The 18,390-nt window shown below is 36.0% G+C and overlaps 1 protein-coding gene across 4 annotated transcripts in view; it reads left to right on the top strand.

The window, feature by feature from the left end:
- The window catches only part of Dock3 (dedicator of cytokinesis 3), a 350,576-nt gene that overhangs the window by 192,647 nt on the left and 139,539 nt on the right, over window positions 1-18,390 (top strand). For all 4 annotated transcript variants that reach the window (XM_059268544.1, XM_059268542.1, XM_059268543.1 and 1 more), the window contains 2 exons: window positions 4,006-4,066; window positions 5,271-5,418. In XM_059268544.1, coding sequence (XP_059124527.1) covers window positions 4,006-4,066; window positions 5,271-5,418 — 209 coding nt within the window. The remainder of the gene's footprint in view (window positions 1-4,005; window positions 4,067-5,270; window positions 5,419-18,390) is intronic.

Raw genomic sequence — 18,390 nt, 5'->3', positions numbered from 1 at the left:
AAGCTGTTAAGTATACTACTGTATAGTTTCCTTTGTAGTACAGCCCTGGATTTTTTAAAGTTCCCCAGTGTTATTGGAGGAGTATTAACAAAATTTTAAATAATATTTTTATTAATTCCTTGAGAATTCCATACATGTTGGTTTTTATCATATTCATCCCCTTCCCTGATCTCCTCCATATTCATACCCATTCCATTCTCTCCCAACTTTGTGTCCTCATTAGGAAAAAATTGAGTCCAATTTGTGCTGCCTAATATACTCTTGGATATGTGGCTGCCCACTGGAGCACTGGTGATAATGATGTTAGACATTGTGAAGTATGGGTTAACACTAATTTAGGCTATGTAGATGGAACTGTATCACTGGAAAATGTGTCAAACCTTCTATATACTTCAGGAATATGTAAATTTTAACCTAAGAATGAGTATAAAATACATGAAAATATTTTGTTTCTAATTTCTGTTATTTATTGTATTTTTTTTCTTGGCTTTCCAAGACAAGGTTTCTCTGTGTAACAGCTTTGGCTATCTTGGAACTCACTCCGTAGACCAGGCTGGCCTAAAACTCACAGAGATCTGCCTGCCTTTGCCTCCCAAGTGCTGGGATTAAAGGCATATGCCACTACCACCCAGCTATTGTATATCTTATTACAATGTTACCTTGAAAATATCATTTAAAATTCCATTTTTATTTTTATTATACTTTTTTAGATTTATTTTATATGTGTGAGCATTTTGCACACAGACATATATGCACCATGTGCAAGCCTGGTACTTGTAGAGATCAGAAGAAGGCATTAGATCCCCTGGAACTGGAGTTCCATATGTTTGTAAGCCACCCTGTAGGTGCTGGGAACTGAACTCTGTTCTCTGCAAGAACAGCAAATTCTCTTAACCACTGGGCTATCTCTAGCCTCTAAAATTCCATTTTTAAATTAGAGAAATGTGCAAAATGGAGTCCAACACATCCCTTCAATATTAAAAGATAACTTTCATGTAAAAGTTTATTTTTGTAATACCAGAAATACCAATTATGTTACATAATAAATTTTTGTGACTTATTTCATTGTTACTATTTTTTAAGAACTTGGCAATAAATTGTAACCATTTAGAATCCAAAACTACAATTTCACCTTTCTGTATTACCTTTTTTTTTTTTTTTTTTTTGGTTTTTTGAGACAGGGTTTCTCTGTGTAGCTTTGCACCTTTCCTGGGACTCACTTGGTAGTCCAGGCTGACCTCGAACTCACAGAGATCCGCCTGGCTCTGCCTCCCGAGTGCTGGGATTAAAGGCGTGCGCCACCACCACCCGGCCTGTATTACCTTTTAATGTCTCCCTGGTTCTGTTGTTTGTTCAGAGTTATTTAGCAGGACAGAGCAGGGACTAGAGTAAGATAAGCAACACACAGGATCCCAAGAGTAAGAGCCTCTGTACATTTTGTGCCTTAGGTTACTTGCTTGCTTCACCTTAATTCTAGTCCAATAAAAGGCTATAAATCAAGACATGGTGACTCTGCATTATAAGCTAACCCAAAGTCAAAGCCACTCTTTTTTTCCTTCCTTATTAAAAGAGACAAGCATGTGAAACCAAGCAAAAGATGAAAGATGGACAGGAAATGGAGCTGAGGGGCTCTTTCCTAGAAAGGAAAACTTGTCTCATGAAAGACAAAGGTCACACCATCAGGCATCACTAAATAACAGTAATTGGCTGGAAGCAACCTGCAAATGGATAGCCTGATGAAAAATCTGAAACCAAATAGATGATAGATAGATAGATAGATAGATAGATAGATAGATAGATAGATAGATAGATAGACAGACAAGAAGGAAGGAAGGAAGGAAGGAAGGAAGGAAGGAAGGAAGGAAGGAAGGAAGGAAGGAAGGAAGGATATATGAAATATATGTGGAAGTTTTACTATTCTTGGTGAAATGTTCTAAATAAAAAAAATAGCAAATGTGTTACTTTAAAATGGATTTTAAATATAAGTATGTTCAGACAGATTTTTGTAATTTTTTTAGTTGGAAAGTTTCTGATTTGGGATTAGGTTTGTTTATTTAAAAGAAGCTCTTTCAAGTTTCTAATAAAATTATTTTCAGGGCTAATAAGATGGCTCAGTAGATAGATGTACTTGCTGCCAAGCCTGATGACCTGAGTTTGAATTCTAGCTCCCACATGGTGGAGAAAACTGATGTGGAAGTTGTCTACTGACCTTCATATGCATGCCATGGCACACATGCTCCCTTCCATAAGTAACTGAAAAACAAAGACAAAGTATTTTCAGTCTTATAACTTGGTACAGATAATAACAATAAATATCTAAATTTAGAACCAAATCTTTTATCAAGGTTTTGCTAAGATCAAATTAATCTCATTTGCAAGAAATATGGCCAGTGTGTAATAATGACTTGTGGACAGTGGGATGAATGTAAAGTTAGTACAGAATAAATTTTTAGCATATTAGTCATTAATGAGATTTTAATATTTTGCTGCATTTTATTGCACTGAACGTTTATTTCTTGCATTAAAAAATGTCTTTGCATGATGACAGAATAACCATGGGTGAAGACAATATGATTTTCATTGTGAAACTTTTGTAGATACTTGATTTATTAGGTGATCTAATTGAGAGCTAGAATAATACTATCTAAATAAAATGTCAAGGTAACATGTTATTCAAATTTTCACTATATATATTTTAACAGTTTTTATTTTAATAAAAATTTTAATGCAATTTTGATTATATTTGCTCTTCCCCAGATAGTCCCAAGATCCTTTCCACCTTCCTACCTACCCAACTCATGTTCTTTCTCTCTCAAAAAAAAAAAGGAAAAAAAAAAGGAAATTAAAATTTAAAAAAACAGTAAGACAAAAAATAATGAAACAAAAATCCCCCCTACACGCACACAAACATGGAGTCTGTTTTGTGCTGGCCAGCTACTCTTGGGCATGGGACCTGCCCTGGAGTGTTTATATACTCCATTGAAGGATACTGATTTTTCTCTTCCCTAGCAGGTTTCAGGTGTAAATAGCTTCTTAGTTAGAAGTGGAACTTTGTGTCCATTTCCCCTTCTTGGAGTTTTGTATAGTTTGAACCTGTGCAGGTTTTATAGGTGCTGTCACAGTCTCTGTGAGTGAGTTCGTATGTACATCAGTTCTGTTGTTTTTAAGATACTGTTTCCTTGGTGTCATCTACCACATCTGGCTTTTACAATCTTTCCTCCTTCTCTTTAGAATAGATCCCTGAGCCTTGAAGAGAAGGGCTTGACAAAGGAATCCCATGTAGAATGAGTCCTCCAAAGTATCTCATTCTTTGCACACTGTCCAGTTGTGGGTCTCTATGTCAGTTCCCATCTAATGCAAGAAGAAGCGTCTCTGATGAGGGTTGAGCAAGGCACTGATCTATGAGTATAGTAATATGTCATTATGAATAATTGTATAGCTGTGTTCCTGTAGCAGAATAATAGTAGGTTGTCCTCTAGTGCCCATGACTTACCTAGTCTCAGGTTCCTGGTCATTTGAACCACTGCTCAAATGGTCTGGTATGAAATCTACTCATGGAGTGAACCTTAAATCCAATCAGAAAGTAGTTGATTACTCCTAACATTTGTGCCACTATTGTACCAGTATATCTTGCAGGCAGGTTGCTATTTTAGGTCATAGGTTTTGTACCTGGTTTTTACTGGTGATTACTTTTGCCTTCCAGTAGTATGTAGAATACCTTCCAGCATCATGAACGCTAGTCAGTAGGGGTTAAACTTCTAGTTGAGCGCTAACTCAATTTTTCATTGTTTGGTGACATATATAGTATTTTTAATAATAGGGCCTCTCTTCTGTATAAATATTGTATTCATTAAATGTTGTGTTCTATAAATCCCTTCTCTCACCTGTAATGTATACTAAAAGCAAACTATTATGAAGTTCAAATGAAATTTGAATGAAATAAAATTTATCATCATTTTCTGTGCATTATTTGCCTAGATTTATTTATTCTTTTTCTTTCCTTAGGATCTGAGCAGCAAAGACATGAAGAGAGATTTATATATAGTTGCCCATGTGATCCGAATAGGTATTGTTCACTTTACTTGTTCTCATGATTAACACTGGTCAAACTTAGGAAAAGTATACATCTGAACTTTGTTTTTCCTGCTATTTCAGGTCTCAGGATTAGAATCTAGCTTTTTTATTTGTTTGTTTTGTTTTGTTTTTTGCTTTACCTTTAATCTGAGCTGCTGCAGTAGCTGTATGCAAATGAATACATGTTTTTCCCGTTTCAAATCTTCTGTTCCCTCTTTACTTTTGAACCCAAACTTTGTATTTTAAGTGATCTGCTTTTTTTATATTCCTCCTGTTACATTGCCTGCATCTGTATATGTCTTTTTCCTCCAGAGTACTCATAGAGTTATTAGAATGCCAATTGAACAGGTAGCACATGCCCTTTGCTATAGTTTCTGTCCAAAATTATGCACCTGTGCCATTTCCCACAAAATTAGAGTTAATGTCACCACTACAGAAGATGAGTAACCTCTCATTTCTACTCAAACTGAGATGAAAGAAAGTGACTTTTCTCTACTGTTCCATTGTTGGATTGTCCATACATATTTTAGTGATATAACTAATCAAGTTTTCTTTTATAGTTTAAATTCTAGAATGTGGTGTATAATTTTGTCAAAAATATGTTTAATCCTTTGACAATATAACAACTATTTTGCCCTACTTCATATAGCATTTGTTGAAATTGCAGCTTTTGCAAGTGCTTGTATCACTATTGGCACAGCCTTGCTCACTTGGAGGAATAAGCAGCCACCCATAACTAAGATTTCTCTCACTCCCACAGTGGCTCATCAGCACCTTTGGCATTAAAATTTGATTAGAGGAAGAACACAATGTCCTCTTTACCTGTGAATATATGGTTTATGAGTGCAGCTAAAAATACTGAACTTTTATAATTAAATGGCCATCAAGTTTAAATCTTATCACCACGCTGATTTTTTTTTTAAGAAATTCATCAAGTCATCCTTATTTTCATTTAATTAATAAATGTACTGTTGGGGTTAATTGACCAAATGCGACACAGAAAAAGGGCTTTGGCCAGAGGCTAATTTGGTGTTCTCCTACACAGATATCCTTAGATGACTCGTGTTAGCTCTTTATTGTTCTTAGAGGATTGTTTAGGTACCTGTAGCTTTGGTGTCACTGGATGATAATTAGAAGGTGCTAGAAGAAGCGCATTGGAGTTCTTTGTCTGATTGGTGTTTTCTGCTATTCCCAAGGCCGGATGCTCCTGAATGACTCCAAAAAGGGTCCTGCTCACCTGCATTACAGGCGACCATATGGCTGTGCAGTTTTAAGCATTTTGGATGTTCTGCAGTCACTTACAGAATTAAAAGAAGAAAAGGATTTTGTTCTTAAAGTTTACACGTGAGTAATAATGCCTATCAGGAATAATGGTGATTTGTAGCATGCCCTGAGAGCAGCAGTTCTCAAGCCTTATGAACATAGACTGACCATAATGCAGCATAGGGAAGTTAGTGGAAATGCAAAGACTTTGATCTAAGGTTTTAAAGGCTTAGGCATTTTTATTTTTAATAAATTTTCTAGGTATCAAAACATCTGAATTTAGGACCTTCTATCCTAAAGTAAAAATCTGATAGTATACATTTCTTATTCACACTATAGTAGTCATTTCCTCTGTAGAATAAGCCAACTTTATTATATATTTTCAGAAAAGCTAATAATATAATTTCTCATGTATCTTAGATACAAAATTCTGTATTTAGTACTTGTCCAACAGTTACTGCTGCTGAGCTAGCCAAGGATTCAGTTTACTTAAAAGAATTATGAGTCAGGTTACGATGTATTTCAAGAAAAGTCAAAAGTTTTGGGGAGCCAAGATTTTATTCTTTTCTTCTGCTACCACAGATATCTTATGCCACATTTGGCATGGCATGGAACAACTTTTTGTATTCTTCAACCAGGGGATCTGCCTTATAGATGCATTTCATCTTTTCATGGTCCTTGTTCAACAGTAGGAAAGAGAAAAGGAACTGATAAAAGAAACAGAACATGGGTGTATAGTCTATCTTTGCTTATGGGGAATCCATAAATAAATACTTCCCTTAAAAATGATTAGTGGTGGCTGGGCAGTGGTGGCACACACCTTTAATCCTAGTACTCGGGAGGCAGAGGCAGGTGGATCTCTGTGAGTTCAAGGCCAGCCTGGGCTACAGAGCGAGTTCCAGGACAGGCTCCAAAGCTACACAGAGAAACCTTGTCTCGAAAAACCAGAAAAAAAAAAAAGAAAGAAAGAAAGAAAGAGAAAAATGATTAGTGGTGAATTTAGCGAGTTTTTGCTTTTGAGACATTCAGTAGTTCCAGCTGGCCTAGAATTCACTGTGCATCCCATGCTGGCCTCTAGTCATGATGATCCTCCTATTTCAGTTTCCTGCATTCTGGGATTGCAGTCATGAGTGACTATGCCCAGCTTTAATGAGTTTTAAATAACTAGTGTATCTCTGATAATTGTTAATATTTATCTTATTTTATGTGTATGAATGCCTTGCCTGCATGTATGTAAGTATACCATAGTATGCTTGGTGTTTGCAGAGGTCAGAAGAGGGCTTTGGATCCCCTGGAATTGGAGTTAGGGATGATTGTAAGCCACCATGTGGTTTCTGAGAATCAAACCCAGGTCCTTTGCAAGAAGAGCCAGTGCTTTTAACTGCAGGCCCTATTTCTGATAATTTTTTGATAGAAACTAGTCCTCTGTTAGCTTTAACATAGTACCATTTTCCAAAATTAAGTCAAATACTATCAGTCATTTTATTAATATAGTTTTACCATAATATTGCATGTACATTTTCCTGTATTATCTGTTCTGTCTGGTTCAGATGTGGAATGAACTTAATTTACAATTACACTTAATTTAGGACTTTCTATAATCAAGTACATTTGATGAATTTCAAAATAAAAGTCCAGACATATTTATTATGTATTTTTCTTCAGCTTTGTTTGGTTGAGATGTAGAATTTATGGGTGAAGAGCTTTCATGGTAGTAGTCATTTACAAAGAAAAGATTGTCTCACTTCTTCTTTAGTGTATGAGTTAGAGTTTCTAAAAATACTGTTTCCTCTTTGATGAGGGGTAAAGCCTGTTTCTTCATATACTTTCCCTTCAAAAGGAGTAAACAGAAATCCAAAGATCATTGTTCTCATCTTACTCCATTAAATTCTTTCCATTGGCAAAGGGCTGAAGGATAATACAAAGGTGGTGTATCTATGTAGCAGCTAATCCTTGCTTTAGAGCAAAATCTCATTGCAGATAAAAGAAACTTCTTGCACTACTTTGCTTCTGAAATCTTGTTAGAAGGCTTATTTGCCTAATTGCCCCTTAAACGACTGCTTTTAGTACCAATGTGCCACTTTACAAGAAGTAGGATTCATGAATAGTATTTTCTTAGCTCTGTCCTACAGGCTGTGTCTATTCTAACAGTCCAGAGAAAGAAAGTTTGTGTTTATAGAAAGGAATAGCTGTTTTTCATTTTGAAGGAGTAACAAAGTTTAAATGTAGGATGACTTTTCCACTTGAAGAGGTTAGTAAGACTTTCAAACAGATTCCCAAATGTAGGTTTGTGAAGTTGATTTTTCATGCAGTTTGGAATCCTTCCAGGATTAATAACTTAAATCCATATCATCTCATTGAACCTAGCTGTCAGAAGCCATATTTTTAGTACCTTTCAGGTAATGTGTTTGTTGGTTCAATTAAATTGTAAACCTAAAGGCTTTACTAATCTCTACTAATAGTGCTTTAGCCTTTGCTAGGATAGAATTTTCTAAGTATGAAAATCTGTTCTACAGACTTAATTGACAAAAGTTACCTCTTTAGTTGATGACATTCTCATTTTTTTTTATTATTCAGAGTCAACTTTTACTAGAGAAGATTCAAACTTCTACCTGTCTCTGCCAAGGCCACTACTGTACATCATAGTATTTTTAAATACCATATGTGTGTGTGGCAAGAGACCACATCCTTTTAAGAAAATGGTAACGAAACAGACATGAAAACTAGGTTGTTTGCTAAATCAAATGTCTTAAAACTATAAATAAATAAATAAATAAATAAATAAATAACCATCATATGCATTTCATTATACTACAAATATAGTATTTCTCATTGCCTAGAGGGACAAAGGGTCACAGCAGGACCAAGCATATTGTCAGGCTTTAGGAAACTAAAGAAGAGGAATACCAGGCTAAAGCCAACATTTGGAAGGGATGAGTATCCATAAGTAATGTATGTGAACAAATACAAGAAGATTTTGAGTACATGATGACCACTGTCTAATTTCACAATGACAAAGGTTTAAGTAAACATTTATAAAGGGACAACTTTAATAAAATAAATATTATTGATATATTAAATCCATAATTTAGATTATCTTTTATATTGTTACATAAATATTTATTATAAATTATGTATTATCTCATACTCTGTCAAATTGAGGAGTATTGCTTATTCTCCATTCTCATATTTTATGAAAAAAATTCCATGAATTCATCATATTTAGCCATGCCATCATGGCTTTGTTATCAGTAGAGCCACTTTCTGCATTAACTGATAAGATTTTTTAAGGAACATAATTTTTGCTCCCATTGGGCTACTTTTTTATGTATCCTGTGATTCCTTAATGATGCTCTATCACCAGAAATTCATTCTGAGACACAGCTAGTTATTTGTTAATTGAACTGTTATTGGTGGTGGGAGTGGTTGTTTTAAGTCCATGCATGTGAATTCACAATATAGCTACTATCTTTTCTGCTTTTGAAGTGATTTGAGAATGGGTATGGATTTTGAATGACAATAGATGAGAATGAGTGAGAGTTTTAAGTATACACACACATACACAAACACTTAACATACACAAGTGGGATTGCTGAGTCATGTGAGAGCATCAGTTTTAGTTTTTTTGATGAACCTCCATACTGGTTTCTGTAACAGCTATACCAATTGACATTTCCACCAAAAATGTATGAAGGTTCCCCTTTTCTGTACACCACCAACACATGTTATCTCTCATGTTTGGATTGTAGACTCTGTAGCCTATATAAACGGATACTTCATGATGGTTTTGGCAACTTTTCATATATCTTCCCACTTGTGTGGTTTTTTTTTCATATATGTCTATTTACTCCCTAGCCAATTTTTTAATCATTAATGTTTATAAAATATTTTATTTGTGTACATATTTTGTATTCATGTAAATATGTGTAACACATGTGTGCCTGGTGCCTCTGAAGGTCAGAAGAGGGCATAGAATCCAGTTGATTGTGAGTCAGTTTGATTCTGAGAATCAAACTTGGGTCCTCTGGAAAAGCAACAACCACTCTTAACTGATGAGTCATTTCTCAAGCCCCTATTATTAATTTTTTAATTAGCATGCAAAATAATGGACTTCATATGACATCCTCATACATACATATTATTTTCTCATCTTCATATTGTTCCTTCATTATACCCCCTTTATCTTTCTTTCCCTCTCCCACGGGTCTCTTTCCCTTCTCCAAAGAGTCCTTTGAATTCATTTATGTCGTGTGTGTGTGTGTGTGTGTGTGTGTGTGTGTGTGTGTATGTGTATGAGTGTGCGCATGTGTGCACACCCACCCCACATAATTCCTAATACCTGAAGTACTCTGTGACGATCACATAAAATATCATGTGTTTTTATTAGCAATGTCAATATAGATTTATTTAATTCTCTGTACTCTAAATGAGCTTCAGCATCTTACACACGAGAATATGATCACACTGAAAGGACTGGTATAAGCACAAGACACCCCAAAACCATGTTCTCAGCACAATGCTTTCCAGAGGGACAGAGGGCAAGGAATAGGAGACAAAGGAAACAGAGGACTAGGGAGAAAGGGGAAAGGAACAAAAGAGAGGGACTAAGGGTGCCCCAAAGAACTGTCTCTTGATAGAGAGGAGACAGACGTGGCTCCTAGGTAAATGGCAGTTTATAAAGGTAAAAATGGAAACACTATGTCAGGATGAAGTATTTGATTTTGATTGAACAGGGTTAATTAGGTTTTCCCAAAGGGGACTTTTGATTGCTGGACTCTAATATTTTGATAGTTCGACCTTGGTAGTCAGCCTCAGTGGGTATAAGTGGCCAAATAAGGGAATAGACCTTGATGGCTAGCTTTAGGAATGCAATCTAACGGGTTTTTGGGTTTTTTTTGTTTGTTTTTGTTTGTTTGTTTGTTTGTTTTTAAGCAAGGAAGAGGGAATAGGGGAAGGGCAAGACCTGCCAGAGCCATGTTTGCCATGCTCAGGCCTACTAGAATTCTTTCATACGCTCTAGTTAAGTGACTCAGCAAGTTAACTTCCTTTCTTAAAAGAACAAGAGAATGATAGTGCTCATATTTTGATTATAAAATTAGTATTTTTACCCTCCAAGAATTAAAACAGAACTACCATTTGTTCCAGCAGTCCAGTTATTAGATATGTATCTAAAAGAAATGAAATCATTATGTCAGGAGACATCTAAACTCTTAGGTTTATTGCAGCATTATTCACAGTAAACAAAAAATGGAGACATTCTAACTGTCTTCCAGTAAGGATTAGATGAAAAAAAATGTACCTATACATAATGGACTACTTTTATCCTCTATGACAACAATGAGAGAACTAGAAATCATCATGTTAAATAAAATAAGCTAGACATAGAAATGCATGGTAACATGATCTCACTCACATATGGAATCTTACAAATGAATCTTGGTAGAAGTGAGAATGATGGTTACTAGAAGCTGAGGAGTTGGGAAGATGAAGGAATGGGGACAATTTAATTTATTAATAGGTACTGTTACAGTTAGATGAGAACTAGAAGTTCTGGTGTGCCATAGTCTATTAGTAAGACAATAATGTACATTTCAAATAACTTGAAAAAAGGGATTCTGAGTTTTCACTATAAAGAAATGCTAGGATTAGTCAGATAGCTCAGTTGGTAAACTGCTTTCTTTGCAAGTGTGAGGATCTAAGTTCTACCGTCAGTATCCCCACCAAAAAATTGGACTTGATGCCATGTTATTATAATCTCAGCATTGGAGAATTAGAGACAGGCAGATCCCTGGTGCTCACCTGCTAATCAGCTTAACCTACATGGCAAGTTCTAAGCCAGTACAAGACCCAACAACAACAAACAAGATGAATAGCACCCGAAGAATAATAAAGATTGAATTATGGCCTCCCCACACACATGTGCACATACCTACATAGATGTGTATGAAAATTCATACACACACACACACACACACACACACACACACACACACACACACATGTTGAATGTGACTGAAAATGTAGCTCAATGGTAGCATGTGTGAGGCCCTGGGTTTGATTCCAGTACCACCACTGCCCCAAAAAAGTAAGGTTTGGGTAGGTAGATGTTTAACCTTAGTTAGTCATTGCCCAATGTGTACATGTATGGAAATATTACATAGCACCCCATTAATGGATGTAATTTCTATGTTTCATGTATCTTACATATTGTATGTAAAGACAATGTTTTAGTTAGAGTTTGTACTGCTGTGAAGAGACACCATGACCAGGGCAACTCTTATAAAGGAAAATATTTCATTGGAGTGGCTTGCTTACAGTTCAGAGGTTTAGTCCATTGTCATCATGCAGGAAGCAAGGCAGCGTGCAGACAGATGTGGTGCTGGTGCTAGAGTCCTTCCATCTTGATCCAAAGGCAGTAGGAAGTGAACTGAGATACTGGGCAGTATCTTGAGTATATATGAGAGGTCAAAGCCTGCCTCTACAGTGACACACTTCCTCCAACAAGACCACACCTACTCCAGCAAAGCCACACCTCTTATTAATGCCACTCCTTTTGGGGGCCATTTTCCTTCAAACTACCACAACAATTTAATTTTTAAAAAATAGTGTTTTGTTTAACCTAAAATGATTCTTAAAAAGCAATAACAAAAATGCTAAGGGTAATAACCATACCATAAACTTTATAAAATATGCTATTTTCAAAGTATCATTCTTTATAATCAACATTTTGTTCTTATTGATGTTGAATTCTGTTTCTTACCCAGTGAAACAAGACAGAAGAAATCTAGCCTGTATCTGTTGTTCTTGCCTGAATCCTAAATGGTCTTTTTAATTAAAAAAAAAGTCAGATATTGGGGTGAATGCTGAAATGCTGAAAGATCAGAGAGACAAAGGAACAAGCCACTGCCATGTCTCACCTTGCCAACTCCATGAATCCTCTGACTGAATGTCTCAGAGTCCTCAGCCGAAAGGGGTCCAGCTGAAAAGGGCTTCTGCTGAAAGGCTTTAGTCTCCTCACGCCTTATACACCTTTCTCTGCCCAGTCATATTACTTCCTTCCTAGTGCAGGGATTAAAGGCATGCATTAATTCCCAAGTACTGGGATTAAAGGTGTATGCCACCACTGCCTGGCTCTGTTTCTCTTCTATACTGAGTTAATCTCATGTAGTTCAGGGTGGCTTTGAACTCACAGAGATCCAAATGGTTCTCTACCTCCTGAGTGCTAGGATTAAAGGTGTGTACCACCACTGCCTGGCATCTATGTTTAATCTAGTGGCTTGTTCTGTTCTCTGATTTTCAGACAAATTTTATTAGGGTACACAATGTATCACCATAGTTGTAATAACAAGTGTAAATGAGGTGAAAAAATACTACAAGATAATCCTCTACAGAGTCAAATAAAAATCCTATATATTAATAAAAATTCAGGAAGATGATAAAATTATTATAAAACATACAAATTTAAAGTAAATAGGATAGAGGGCTAGATAGATGGCTCAGGAGTTAAGAGCATTTGGTGCTCTTGTAGAACACCTGGGTTCTGTTCCCAGCACTTACATGGTAGCTCACAACCATCTCTGACTCCAGTTCCAGGAGATTCAATGCTCTCTTTTGACTTCTGTGTGTACTACACGCACATACATGCAGGCAAAACACTCATAAAAATAAAATAAATACATTAAATGTAATAATAAAAATATGCTGTGTATATACTCAGATACCAACAGAGTGGAAAAATTCTACACACTGATGATAAAATATAAGGCATAATGTACAAAATGGATGTTAGTATATCAGGGATTGATGCAGAAAGACACACGTCCTCTTTAGGGGTTATGTTTTCCAATGTTATCCTCTAAGAACACATTGTTTCTATGCGAAGTGAAACAGCCTCTCAGGGTCGGCACAAAGAGCACATGACAGTGCTTCTCTTTAGCTCTAGGATCCCCAACAGGACCACCACTTGGTTGCTTGTTCTCTGAGAAATAAAACTATTTTCTGCCTTTTAAATTCAGAGTTCACATGCCATTCTGGGGGAATTTCCCAATAGTCTGTGTAGTTCACTTACAGGAACACTGATCAAATTCAGCCTTAGCATTTCTACCTTGTTACCTGAGGAAAAGGCAGAGACAGTGTACTAGGTAGCACCTCTGCCTCTGCTTCTCCACTGTTACAGAAAACCTCATCTTTGTTTTCTCTACAGGGATGCCTACAGTAGCTATAGGTGTAAGTTACTGATAGAAGTGATTGTAATGAATCTAGATTTCATACAGTACATAGTGGAATACATAATGAAGATCTTATTGTATTGACCTATATGCACATAATATTTACCTAAAGCCAACTTACTAGAAACAGAAAGACTACTAACATAGTGCAAAGTTGATTTTGTACCTCTTAACAGATATGAAGACCAAAATTAGTCTGTATGGAGGGAATCTGATATTTAAGAAAATATGAATAAGATTGAATAACATAATAGTAGCATCATCAGACACACTATGACCTTTGTTAACTCTTTTACAGAAAGGGAATAGATGGAACTGAGAGTTTGTATAAAAAAAAATCCTGAGTAATATATAATATATAGCTTAGATTTTTCATAAATAAAAAGGTAATTTCAAGGCTAGGGATATAGCTTAGTTGGTAGAGTGCTTGTCTTTCATGCATAAGGGCCTGGGTTTAACTTCCAGCTCAACAAAATAAGGGGGGAGATAATTTTCCATGTATCTTCTGTCAGCTACTCTTAAGGACCTCATTTAGAAATTAATGTCCCCTGAATACTATACAAGTGAATATTGACTGTAGATTTAAAAACATGAGGAAATAACTAAAGAAGATGAGACTGGGGATGTAGTTTAACAGAGTTTTACTTAATATGCACAGTCCTAACATCACCAAAAATCAAAATTAAAGCTACAAAATTCAGCATAAAGGTTATCTCTGAATATATTAATAGCCAATAGTTCAGAGCCATAAGGTAGGGCCTCTGAGCCCCTCTCCATTATTTGACTGGTTGTTGATAGAGTTAGGAGTTAGTCTTGTGTGGGTCCAGTTCAATAACTATAGGTGTGACTTACTGACATCAGTGGATGTAATGAATCTAGAAAGTGCATTTCACAGCCATTCACTGTGGTGATATTTTGTTGTACTCTAATAAAATTTGCCTGATCAGAGGACAGAGCCAGCCACTAGATTAAACATAGAGGTCAGGAAGTGGTGGCAGAGATCTGTCTGGATCTCTGTGAGTTCAAGGCCACACTGGGCTACATGAGATTGATCCAGTCTAGGAGAGAAACAGAGCCAGGCAGTGATGGCACACACCTTTAACTCCAGTATTTGGTAAGCACACATGCCATTAATCCCAGCACTAGGAAGGTTGAAATAGGAAGTGCAATGGCTAGGCAGAGAAAGGCCTGAGGAGACAGGAACTAGAGAACGTTTTGTTTTTTGTTTTTTTTGTTTTTTTTTTTTGACTGAGGACTCCAGGGCATTCAGTCAGAGGATTTGTGGAGTTGGCGAGGTGAGAAGTGGCTGTGGGTTTGTTCCTTTGTCTCTCTGATCTTTCAGCATTTATTTGGCTCTGGGTTTTTATTACAAGACCATTTAGGATTCATGTAACAATTCACCCTATTTTCCAGCTCTTAAATAACTTCTCTCACCCTTTTCTATCTTGATGATTATAATATATTTGACTTTCAAATAAAACTGAGAAATGGAGCTTCCTCTAAATGGTACAGTGAGTTATTTTGATCTTTACAGACCTGGATGTTGATCCATAATGAAAATTGTTGTTTCTTCTGTGAACAGATACTCTCTAAAAGTTTTATAGAATCAGTTATTTGATTGATCCAGCCTGACAGTTCGAAAGTAAACTTCTATAGATGGAACCAGAATTGTCCCAGCTCTATGAATTATGCTTTATTTGTACTTCTGCTGAATGGTTCTGATGTGTCTTTGATGAGAACTTGGCCAGTAAGCACCCTGTTGCTGTTTCTTCCCAGCATAGACTTTTTGTACTAATTCCAGTTCACAAACTGATAAATGCATGCACCAAGCCTCTCACATCTGCCAGACCTAAGCCTAGTTGTCTTCTGTAATCTTTGTACTCATACTCCCAGCCTTTCTCCATGTTCTTGTATGTCCCTTTTTATCCTAGAAGTACAAGGATTTATACTGATTTATTTCTACCTTGTATATATATTTTGGTTTTTCCTCTTATTTATGCTTCTGTTTATCTCCCTGTACTCTAATGACACAGTACAACTCAAGGATAAGAATTGCAGTAATTATGTTCATGTGTAGTTTCCTCATGTGATAGATGTGCTTCCAAAAGAAGGATTCAAACTGGTATTCTACAAACTATTGTATGCTTTTAATGCTGAGACTATCTATTCATTTAAAAATAGATTACCAGTATTATTTCATAGAGCAGATTATTGATACTGTTTTATCCTTTATGATCTTGACTTAATTACTTAAGTTCTATGAGCCCTTATTTATAGACTTTTAAAATAGAACTAATGCTTGCCTGCCTCATACAATTATGTATATCTCCATAGTTCAGGATATTCATGTTGCTTAAGATGATGCCTATGCTCACAGAATTGAGGTTTTATAATTTTAATTTCCTAAAACAATGATTAGTATAAGTGGTTTTGGGAGCAAGACTCTTTTTCAAAGAGAAACATACTCATGGGACCTGTATTTGAAAACGCAATCCAGATGCTTCAGAATTCGATTGTTTGTTTGTTTGTTTGGGTGCATGTGGGTGTGGAGACCAGAGTTTGACCTTTATGTTATTTCTCAGGAGCCCTTTACCTTGTTTTTTGAAATAGGGTTTCTCACTGAGACTTGGGGCTCACTGATAGGCTAAGCTGACTAGTTGGTGGGCCCACTTAGGCTAAGCTGACTAGCTGGTGGGCCTCCTTTCTTTGTCTCCCCAGCATAAGATTACAGGTGTAAGTATTCACACCACACCTGGCTTTTTATGTTGGTTCAGGGGATTGAACTTGGAACCTCATACAGTTGGTACATCACTGACTGAGCTATCTCCTCAGCTTAGCTTTGATGTTTTGATTGCTTACTATTTGCCTAGCTCTGATAGATGTTTGAAAATATTGTAACTTGATGAAAGTAATCATGGGAAGTCCATATTATTATTGCCATTTTTATAGATGAGTAAATTGATGTTAATTGGTTTCCTGAGTCATAAAGCAGAAGTTAATGGAGCTAGGATTTCAACCTAACTCTTCTTGCTCCATTCTTTCAACACATTTTCCTGTTCCACATTTCAAGTATACATGTGTGATATTGGCAGGAGCCTGGATTTAGAAGTTCAGTGATACAGACTTGGGAAACAGCTGTGTAACTTTGAGCCCACCATATGTCTCTGTGAGCCTCAATTCTTTCCCTGTAAGGTGGCGATCATGGTACCTGACTAATGAGTAAATTTTCTAAGATATGCCCATAAAATAACCACCACAGGTGACATTTGGCTGTTTTCTGCATTCAGGCACTCTGGTAAATATTTGGCATGTTATTAACCTACTTAATATTCACATACAGTTGGTGATCCTCTAAAGTTCTTAGTTCCTTGCCTAGCACAAAAGGCATGCTCTGCTACTGATAGTTCTCATCAATTTTAGCTTAACAGGAAGGGTTTGGTTTGATCATGCACTTCTTGGAAGCCTCTCTGACCAGAACCACCACATGTCTCATGAAGCATGGCATTGATATGTGAGAAAGGGAGCTTCTGACATAAAGCAAAAACAGTTTCTTCCTTGTGAGAATTTCAAACATATATTTTTAGTTGAGATATAGAAATGTGTTCGTGGTCTAAACAGTTCCCATCTGGACAATAAAGGACAGGTATGTCTCATGAAAACTTATCTAAAATCAATTAGATTGGTCAATTTGTATCTGATTAGTCAGGTGATTTTTGTAGGAATGCATGGTTTTGTTTGTTTTGTATTCATCCTTCTAAACTCTTATTTCTCCTTTTGCACTAAAGGTAAAGTCATCATGAACTAATGATCAGTATTGATGGTGTTCCTAAATATGTAGGTATTGACTATTTTCTAACATAAGACCTTCAACTAAATAAACAAAATTAAATAGACCCCAGAGATAAATACATAAAATTTTAGTCAGTGTTAAAAGCAATAAGTCAAAGCCTAAAATTTTAGTTAGTGTTAAAAGCAATAAGTCAAAGCCTTGACGAAAATTTAATAGTTACAGTTAAAAATAGGCAGACAAAATAAGAATACTGACTGATATTGGGCAGACAACTTAGTTTGAAGCCTACTGTGAGAGTGGAGCTCTACAAGCCTACCCTGCTCTCTCCCTAGTCTGCCTTTAAGAGAGCCCAAACATGTGCTATCTTGTTCTCTTTATCTGAAAAAAAAATTGGCATGGTAATACCTACCATATTAATTTTAGAAATTAATGCAGCAGTTATTGACCTTTCATAGGCACTCTTTTTAAAATGCAAACTTACAGATCTTAACAGCCCTCTAAAATATTTTAAATTATGGTTTTTGTGCTACCTAACCAGGGAAATATGAGTGAATATTTATCAGAAACATAGAAATCAAGAGGATAATAATATGGTAGGGAAGAAATAAATAATGAAATATGCTGTAGTGAATGAGAATAAGGTTATGATCTCTTTTGAACCTACATACCTACTCTGGTGCTTCTGAATGCTTGGAGAATTCCTGTGGAAAACAAAAGTTTTCCATCCCTCTGATTTAATCCCTGAACATGCAGTGGCCTAAGAACTACCCAGTTGTCTGTGCTTGTTGTCCCTGTAATGGGTAAAATGGTGTGCCATGGCAGGATACGGATGATGACATCCTTCATGCATCTTATAAGTGAAGACAAACTATTGACATCGTTAATTATACTCTGCATATTAATTTGATTGGTTATAACATAATCATGTTTTATTATAACCATGAACCATTTGATTAATAAATGCTTAAATTTAAATTTTTCCTACAAAATATGCTAGTGATTGGATAAAATATGCTGATGAAGCTACATCCATCC

This window comes from Peromyscus eremicus, chromosome 7 (genome assembly GCF_949786415.1).
Source record: "Peromyscus eremicus chromosome 7, PerEre_H2_v1, whole genome shotgun sequence".
NCBI classification, from domain to species: domain Eukaryota; kingdom Metazoa; phylum Chordata; class Mammalia; order Rodentia; family Cricetidae; genus Peromyscus; species Peromyscus eremicus.
This window is presented reverse-complemented; position numbering and strand designations above follow the sequence as displayed.